Source organism: Bicyclus anynana, chromosome 11, assembly GCF_947172395.1.
Source record: "Bicyclus anynana chromosome 11, ilBicAnyn1.1, whole genome shotgun sequence".
Taxonomy (NCBI): domain Eukaryota; kingdom Metazoa; phylum Arthropoda; class Insecta; order Lepidoptera; family Nymphalidae; genus Bicyclus; species Bicyclus anynana.
This window is the reverse complement of record NC_069093.1, coordinates 16715609-16725638: the sequence shown is the minus strand read 5'-3', so window position 1 is coordinate 16725638 and position 10030 is coordinate 16715609. Positions and strand designations below refer to the sequence as shown.

The window sequence follows — 10030 nt, the reverse complement described above, 5'->3', positions numbered from 1 at the left end:
AAATCATCTGCACTATAATATACTCAGAGGCACAATTATCTGGCCACTTTAATATATTCGCGTCATATTAAAGTGGGCGGATAATTGTGCCTCTGAGTATATTATAAACAGGTAAAGTTTGTGGTTTTATAGGGGTAATCTTTGGATATAGTGAATCGATTTGGAATTTCTTTTACCACTAAAAAGCCACGTTATTTGTAAAAGCCATAGGAAATATTTTTTTTTCACGAAAAAGAGATCTACGTAAACCGCGCGGCGTCGGCTCGTCTCATATAAAAATAAATTTAACCTATTAGCTAACTGGTTAGATTATAATTGATTAATGTGGAGCCTCAATAAAACAGGATCTGGCTCAAATCCAAAAGATCGACGTTCGATTCCCTTTTATTTGTAAAGAAGTCCGTTGTTATGTAGAGATTTCTATTCATCGGTTCGGAAGACAGGTTCAGAAGAGACGGCAATAAACTCAACAGTTTCTCTTTTAAAATCACATTTACAATGTTTATTATCACAATTAATTCTACTTCTAAAAATTAACAATGTTAAGTAGGATTTCTATAATCAACAGACAACAATTAACCACTTTTAATGTGTAAAACTTGGTAATTACCTACTAGCACAGTTGAAATAATAACACCACTTATCTTATTTAGTCATTAAATTAACTTTTTGTTGTTTTATTTCAACAAACAAGTAGATTTTAAGTTTAACATTAGCTACTGTGGCGATATATCTAACTAGGTCTAGTTTAGTTTCTACCGACGGTAAGGAATTCCAGGCTGTAGGTAGGCCTAATTAGATAAATATCCTTTCAGTATAAAGTTGGTACCTACTTCTTAATATTTGAAAAGCACTTTTATAAATTTCAAACCTAAAAAACCAAGCAAACGGCACAATTCTGATATGTTGTTTTGAATTTTAGCTATTTTTTTCATTACATGCTTTGTTAGAGATATTAAAGGTAAATAAAACCATTATTTTTCAATAATTGCAATATTATATATCTATGTATTGTTTATAATTACACTATATACATTGTTAAACGTCTTTAGTAACAAAATATAAAACATAACCCTTCTGCGGCCGGGTAAAAACATAACTTTAACATTAACTCAGTAGATAATTTGTAACAAACTTCTAAATACGTATTTTGAAAATTGTGATTTCGGAACGAGGCAATGTGCCACGCAATTTGTATAACTATTAATTAAGCAACAGTAAAGAAACATCTGGTTAGTAACAACTTGTCGTAAACTACCCTCCTCCTAACTTGTATCAAACTAGGTTATTAATTATTCTGAAAAAAACTATAAGTGTCAGAATAGGAAGTGAATACCATGCGTATTCAGATTTTTTTTTCTTTACAAGTTAGCCCTTGATTACAATTTCACCTGATGGTAAGTGATGATGCAATAATCTAAGATGGAAGCGGGCTAACTTGTTAGGAGGAGTATCGATGAGGAGGAGGATGAAAATCCACACCCCTTTCGGTTTCTACATGACATCGTACCGGAACGCTAAATCGCTTGGCGGTACGTCTTTGTCGGTTTGTAATGTATGATGTTTATATTACGTACTGTTATCGTGAATCGTTAACTTTCAAGAGTGAAACGAACTGTCACCCGCACCGTGCTACAGCGTTCGAACCGTAGTAAGCCCGCTTCCTTCTTAGATTGTATCATCACTTAGGTACTATCAGGTGAGATTGTAATCAAGGGCTAACTTGTAGATAATCTATACTAATATTATAAAGCTGAAGAGTTTGTTTGTTTGAACGCGTTAATCTCAGGAACTACTGGTTCAATTTGAAAATTTCTTTTAGTGCTAGATAGCCCATTTATCGAGGAAGGCTATACATATATTATCCCCGTATTCCTACAGGACCGGGAACCACGCGGGTGAAACGCGCGGCGTCATCTAGTAAATCTAGTAAAAAATAAAATAAAAAACTCAACATTAAATAAAAAAATCTCTAAACCAGTTTGACTCAGACTTTCCCATAGGAGAGAGATTTGTAATAAAAATAGGCTGATGTTGATAAATTAAAAGCAATAAAAGTCGAGGTAGTATTGCCCTAAATAAATATTCAAGCCTCAACAGCTCTGCGGTAAAAAGGCCGCGGGTTCGATCCTCGTCCGGCGGAGAATTCTCGGACCCAAAGCTAACAAACTCTAATTGGAGGGAAAAAGTAATTACGGCGAATATTCTCTTTGAAAAAACCCAAAGGAACAAATTACAGAATAGACAGATATTTTCTTTAAAATCCGAATAAACAGATAATTTGAGTTGAAAATTTAAGTTTATGATTTAACTAATGATTTTTCAATGTCAAACTCAAAAAGGGTTAGTTGACTTCATCCGCAGTGCGTCCACTGATCCGCATCGAACGGATTTTATCTACAGTAAAATTAAAAATCCGTTTGATGCGATGAATCCGATATTTACAAAGCGGAACAGTCGTCAGCGAACGATCCAACGCGTCTCCGAACATATCACTGCCGTGCCGTACCAATACTCCCTTGAACACTGATCTCGTTCAAAATTATATCCTGTATCCTATTCCGTATCCTTAACTTCCTAACTGGATCCAACTCTCTGAAATACGGCACTAAAGACTTGAGGAACATCAAGTCATAATCGTCTTCCGATTTCCGTCGTTTCAGTGGCAACGGGTCTTGTTGTTGAAAATCCATTGAGAATATATTACTACCCTCAAATGGTATAATATTGTCGTCAGATTCCTCCATGTCTCTGTTGTTGACTATGATGGGAACCTCTTCCTTAATATCTGGTTCCGTGGTGCTATTGCTATGGTCTTGTTGACTCTGAGTCGGTGTGGATGCTCTGGGTTTGTGCAAAAACCACATCAGCTTCAAATGCCGCCATTTGCCGGTGTACTCGAATTCGCCTTGCATGTTGTATTTGCACCTCTTCATCTCCCTTTTGAATATGTCCCTCATGTTCTTCCATTTCGCACGGATCAGGGGTTCTGTAAACGAAGGAGGTTAAATAAATTTTACGCAGGTATTTTGTTAGCCGTACCATATACCACTAGAATTAGATGATGGCTATTCAAATTACAGCAGGATTAGATCTATCATTTTACCTTACAGAACTTGTAATTTTTCAAGTCCATGCCGATTAAGAATAGACAGACATACTTTCTTACACGAGTAGAATCTCCGATATCTCCTGTAGGTGTTCAGGTAGTTGTATAATTTTTGCTTTGTTACAAGAACCGAACAAAATGCTTAACATCAAAATTCTAACTTTTCAGTGCTTTTTATCCTAAAAATTTTTCGTTTTTCATTCTAGAAAGTCGATTTTGCAACTAGTGATAGTTTGGGCCAATGTTTGTCTATGATACGCAATATCTTTGTACTTACATTAAATTAATAAAATAACAAAATTATGAAGCTTATCTGATTAATCTTCTATCTTTACTATAAATTTACCTCATAACTAACAACCCACATTCGGCTCACTGTTGAGCGCGAGTCTCCTCACAAAATGAGAGGGGTAAGGCTAATAAGTCCACCACGCTGGCCCAATGCGGATGCGGCGGATTGGCACACTTTACACACTTATGTTTTACCTTCACCGTTAGAGTCACGGGATATTTAATTTAATAAAATGTAAAACTGAAAAGTTGGAGAGTGCATGCCACGGACCGGATTCGAACCTACGCCCTCCGAATCGATGATAGAGGTAATATCCATTGGACTATCACGGCTCTTGACCCTATCGACTAGGCTGATTTAGCGCGAAAAAGATTCACGTATAATTTTCCTCATGCCGCCATCTGTTGGGTAAACAACAAACAAAGCTTTGATCACCTGGTAGGTTTAAAATCGTAGTGATCTCCTCCCACGCTACTGCGACACGGGCGCGATTGTTGTAGTACTCATCCTCAGTATTCCATAGGCAAGGCCGCTTCTGTACTTCGCGTACGATTTCGTACAAAGTTTTCTTATTAATTTTAATTGTTTTCGATGTCATTATTGACGCGACAAGTGTTTTACGCTAAACGCAACCTGCTTTTTGTCACATTGTATTTATGCGCGACGTGACGCGACAACAAACTCGCGGCGACTAACGTACAAGCGACTTTGTAAAATCAATGTAAAAGTAGGTCGTAATATCGAGTCGTCGCGTCGACCAAACGCGCGATGTTGCCGCTATGTGCGTTTGGTCGCTACTCGCTACTCGCTAATCTAATCGGCAGTCGCGTGAATAACTTTCATATCGCGCGCCATTAGTGTCGTCAAAACAATATTATGCAATTATTAAACTTTTATATTTATCTTGCTAAATTTTATTCTGTAGTTATTATTTGTTATTTTATTTACAAAATAGATATTATTTTTACCTATTTGTGGAAAAACTAAAAAATAAAATAATTATATAAATGAGCGCCATCTATTTTCTACCACGATAACAACGTAAGAGTACTAACAAGTCTTTCTGCAAGTAGTTTCGATATATTTACAAAGATGGCGTTTTTAACCATTTTGTTTTTTGCCTAAAGCGCGTTCTACACTCATGGCTCGCAGCCCGCACTCCGCGATATTCGTAAACTGCGTGTGTAGGTTTTTCTTTGCTAGTGCGCAAAAAACCCAAACTGAAATTTTGCGAGAGTGGAACTGGAGGGACACGTGTTAACCAATCCGAAATACAAAACGTACCTAAGTGTAATCTTTTTAATTAAAATAAAGACCTGATGCGTGTTGAGTCTATTTTAAGACACGAAAGTGTCCCCTAATTAAATTTCGAAATTTTGTATTATGCAGACATGAAATGATACGCGCTTTTGTCTAAGTTTCCAAAATTATCAAAGGGCTCTTTAAAAATGTTTGTATTTAGTCATGAAAGACCTAAATTACTACAGTATTAAAAAAATACATAAATATGTAATAATAAATTATTTTTGTTTAATTTACTTCACATTCACAGTATATTAAGATAATTATGCAACTGTAAAAAATATTTATGGTAAACAATATCTTATTGCAATTAATTTTATTTAAAATGTCGTGACAAATCTATATTCGCCGTTTTCCAAAAAACTTGATTTTGTCCATTAAGTGTCTATAATTCTACAGGAATTAATTAACTATCAAATTATACCAGTTGTTTGCACGAAAATCCTCTAACCTAACGCTTATACCTACTCGTACCATCTCTTTACTTTCGTGGATAAAAAATATTGAGAGGTGAAAATAAAATTCTGGGATTACTCTTTTGTTAGTTATTCTTTAATATGATCTAAAATCCAAGACATATATTTTGAAACATCTGTATAAACTCCAGGATACCGTGATCCATGACCAAGAGCAACAATGCCGTATTGAACGAACCGCATTGGTCCATTAACATCTGATGCTACCATGAGTGGGCCTCCAGAGTCGCCAATGCAAGAGCAGGGCTGCAATGCCTTTACACAAGCACAAAATGCTTTTTCGAAATGTCTTTGGCGGATATACGAGTATCTAAAATAAGTAAACAGTAGTTAGTTATTTTACGTATTTTTTTTTAAACCAATATCGACCGACCAAGCACATGGCCATAGAAAACCATCGCCTGCGTCCAGTATTTTTTGAGTTTATTTGTTATATTATCATCATCATTATCATCATCATCATCATCATCATCATCATCATCATCATCATCATCATCATCATCATCATCATCATCATCATCATCATCATCATCATGTGTGTGTAGTGATAGCCCAGTGGATATGACCTCTGCCTCCGATTCCGGTGAGTGTGGGTTTTATTTAATCAGGTCCGGGGCATGCACCTCCGACTTTTCAGTTGTGTGCATTTTAGGAAATTATATATCACTTGTCTCAAACGGTGAAGGAAAAACATCGTGAGGAAACCTACCAGAGAATTTTCTTAATTCTCTGCGTGTGTGAAGTCTGCCAATCCGCATTGGGCCAGCGTGGTGGACTAAGGCCTTCCTCTTATTCTGAGAGGAGACTCGAGCTGAGCAGTAAGCCGAATATGGGTTGATAACGATACAAAAATAAAAACCTTTTCTCTTTATAATAATAGTGTACAAGTGTAGATTAAAGAATATAAATATATTACTCAGTGTAGTAAGATTTGCTGGTGTCTCCTGATTTAATTGTTATTTGTTCTTTCATCAGTCTACTCGAGTCAGTCTGGTTTTCCGTCGCTCCCCATCCAGCCACAGTCGCGCTGCGGTCCGTGAGGTTGACGGCGCGCAGTTCCTCATAAACTGGCAGACATATTGGAGCTGCGTTATCTGAAATACCATTAAATGAATCATTGATCAAAAGCTTTTTAGGGTTCCGTAGTCCACAAGAAACCCTTATAGTTTCGCCATGTCCGTCTGTCCGTCCATCCGTCGGCTTAGCGCAGAGACTATTACTACTAAAAAGCTCTAAATTAGCATGAGAGTTAAATCTTGAAAAATATTTTTTTTTGGGGTACCTCCCCTAAATGTGCAGTGGGGATGATTTTTTTTTATTCGTTTATATCATAGTGTGGGGTATCGTTGGAGAGGTCTTTAAAATATATCTATAAAGGGTCTTTTACCAATAATTTTCGATTTAGGGATCCGTTTGTATATTACAAACAGATTGTTTGTACGAATACTAAGCTTTCAAGAACAAATTTTTGTTAGAGTCAAGTGTCCGCACCCTCTACCGGCCAAACGGTTATTTATATCATCATCATCATCATCATCATCATCATCATCATCATCATCATCATCATCATCATCATCATCATCATCATCATCATCATCATCATCATCATCATCATCATCATCATCATCATCATCATCATCATCATCATCATCATCATCATCATCATCATCATCATCATCATCATCATCATCATCATTATCATCATCTTCATTAACAGCCTATTTTAATGGCGCTACTACAAGCCCTATCTCCCTCTTTACATTACCTAACGTGCAGCAAGTAAAATCCAACTATACGTATACGTACAGATACGTACCCAGGAACTTGTAAAATATAAAAATACTACTTACTATTCATAATTATAGGTTCTCCGAGGCGCAGAAGAGCAAGAAGGTCTGCAGTTATTGGTAGTCGTTCATTAAAATTCTCATGGGGTATTATTTCTTGAACGTCTATATCCTTCAAAAAACATTTTAACTATGTGTTCAGCCAATTCACTAATGTTCACAATGTTTAATTAGCCACATAATATAATTAACATCAAATCAAGAACCTCGGAATCGTATTCCGTAAAGCCCTAAGTGATAACATAAATCACATGTCAACTGGGCAATGTCATCTACCTATACTCTGTGATATCCACGTTGGGTAGTCAGTTGTTACCTGACATTTTATCTCAATTTTGATCAGTTCAGCAGGTTTATTCATTAAGTTTGACTTATGTCTATATCTCAATGTCGTATAATATGTCAACTAACATAGACAACTCTTCGTGGATATCATACACTAGTTAGATGACATTTCTCAGTTCTGTTTATAGAGGCCAATTTCTTCGTTCACTTGAGCTATTCTGTCCAATAAGTACGTCAATTCAATCTCAGATACCTACTGCTTATTAGCTATATTGGTTAACTTTACTCCACTAATCCTGAACGAGAAAAACGCTTGGTACCTACACAAATTACCTGAATCCTAGTCTCACACATCATATTTGCGCCGTGTCCTTGACAGACTACTTCAGTGTTATCTAAGTCCCCAATGCGCACTCCGGCTATATTCTTGAACGCACCATTATGGATAACACAGTGTGCAGCTGTTAAGATATATCTTGAGTTAATAATGCTCCCTGCGCAACCAAATTGTACACCTTCATCTGAAATAATTTTAGAAATCTCTTAACTTTAGAACATAATTATTATGTTTGATAATTTATTGTCAAAATATTTTAACAGTTGATCAATCTAATCTATAGACCAGCATGGTCAACTGGTGATCAAACAAAGATTTGGAAAGCTAATTTTAAATGCTGTCTGAAAATTGCAACACAGACAAAAAGCTGTTTTTTTCAAAAGGTTTTTAGTTACAGTAAGAACTACAGCTATGCTTTGTCCAGCCGTGAAGCAGTGATTCTGTGGTCGGGTCTCAAGAGCATGGTATATTTCCAGTCACTTGAGGCTCTCGTCGTGTGGAGTCACTCGTACGCTTCCGCTTGATGGACACGGAGTGCCATTTGTAGGACGGTTCTCATGTCCTGCACAGTTTTACTCTGTTTCTAGGCAATGGTTTTCCACTATCATGTTAGGCCGTCTGCCTAGTCCGTCAGTTACAAACTTACAAACATAAAAAATATTACAAACTTACAAACTTTACCTCTTTATAATATTAGTATAAATACCAATACTACAGATTATTATTACAGATTTAATTGAATTTTGAAAGTGGACGATAGAAGATTTATGCTTGGACTTTCTCTGATCGAATCAGACATGAGGAGATCCGCAGAAGAACCAAAGTCACTGACACAACTCAGCGAGTCTGAAGCTGAAGTGATAATAAGCAGGTCATATAGTTCGACAAGCTGATGGGCGTCGAGGTCCCAAGGTGCTGGAATGGCGACCCCGCACCGCAAAGCGTGGCGTTGGTCGAACCCGACCGAAGACATCAAGCGGGTTGCAGGAAGCCGCTGGTTGTTGGCGGCGGTGACCGTGTTGTATGGAAGTCCATACAAGAGCAGTGGACGTCCATTGGCTGTAAATGATGATGATGAAATTTTTAAAACAGAACTAGGCCACAGTGATAGGGAGAAGCAGCCTCGACTGCTGTTTACTGCTTAGTGCTTGCATTAACCTAACTTGAAATAAAGGCATACCTGTGTTATAAGCGATGAGTGCCATCCAAGGTACCTCGTTCACCCTCTCGATCAACCCATACATTATGCGCGTGTACGCGATATCTCCGCAGGAGCTTGGTAATAGATCAAAGTTACGATGCATTTCAATGGAACCAGCAGAGACAGGGCTTTCTGTACCCGTTTCCGTGTTAACCAAGAGAAAGTCTGAGCAGCATACCTAAACAGCATATTGTGTTATAATAATAAGATTTAGAGTTTTTACTGCTGCACGAATCACTATTTTACGGAAATACACTGACGGACAATGGTCTGAGTGACAAAGAGTTCGACACTTATACGTTGAGTTTCATGAATTGTATTATTTTTGTTCCTGCGTGAGAGTGGCTATTATTTTTCCGTGTCTCATAAAGCGACCTTGAATTTATCCAAAATCGAGATTCTATGTATCAAAATATCATCCGGTGCCTACTGACAACCCTTCGTGGATATCATACAGTAGGTACGTAGATGATATTTTTCAGTTGAGATGTTTAATTTAATAATAGTGAATAGGCCAGCAGGGCTGCTCTGGTGGAAACTTACCAGGTTAGCTGGTCAGAGACACGGGGAGAATTGAGAGATTATTACGTAGATTTTGTAGTTTTAAGTAATATTCAAAGTGAAACCAGTATCGCTTACCTTCGGCATACGATTGGCATCAAAACCACATAGAGAGTTCAACAAAATATCTCTTTTTTCATTTGGCGGAATACCATTATCAGGCTTACGTGCGAAGGTAAGGGCTGAATGACATGTTCGAATTGAAACGCAATCCACGCAACGACGCATGTTATCTGAAAAAAATTTATTAGCTATCAAATTGAATTAGGCCAAAAATATAGGCCAAAAATCGAAAAAAAGAGGCTTTTTTCTTTTTTACGAAATGTGGGTTACTCTACTTTAAAGTGGATTATAAAATAAAACTTACGCGTTTAGTGGTGGTTTTTGGTGTTTTTAGGTTGGTAATAACCTATTACATAATAATAATACCAAAAATAACACAAAAAATGCACTGTTTTTAAATTATGACTTGGAGAATATAATAATTTTTAAACGTTTTTCAAAAAACTACCTAGCAACTTTATCAGCGTAGCAGTTTATAAACAACTGTGATTTATAAGCTATCTAACAAGATGTAAAAAAAATTAACATGTTGAAAAATGGCTGAGTAAATGGACTTA

General features: G+C 36.8%; 1 protein-coding gene across 1 annotated transcript; it reads right to left on the bottom strand.

Moving 5' to 3' along the window:
* Positions 1-974: 974 nt before the first annotated feature.
* Positions 975-4193, bottom strand: LOC112046311 (uncharacterized). The gene is made up of 2 exons (XM_024082920.2): positions 3837-4193; positions 975-2989 (listed from the first exon to the last, which is right to left on the bottom strand). The coding sequence occupies exons 1-2, from the start codon at positions 3997-3999 to the stop codon at positions 2493-2495; spliced, it is 660 nt and encodes a 219-aa protein (XP_023938688.1). The 5' UTR covers positions 4000-4193; the 3' UTR covers positions 975-2492.
* Between the last annotated feature and the right edge of the window lie 5837 nt (positions 4194-10030).

What these genes read in the sequence shown, in the direction of transcription:
- LOC112046311 (XM_024082920.2), bottom strand. Translation starts at nt 3,999, where the DNA reads ATGACATCGAAAACAATTAAAATTAATAAGAAAACTTTGTACGAAATC. An exon ending in TACGATTTTAAACCTACCAG is followed by an intron (nt 2,990 to 3,836) that starts GTGATCAAAGCT and finishes CTTCGTTTACAG; the next exon opens with AACCCCTGATCCGTGCGAAA.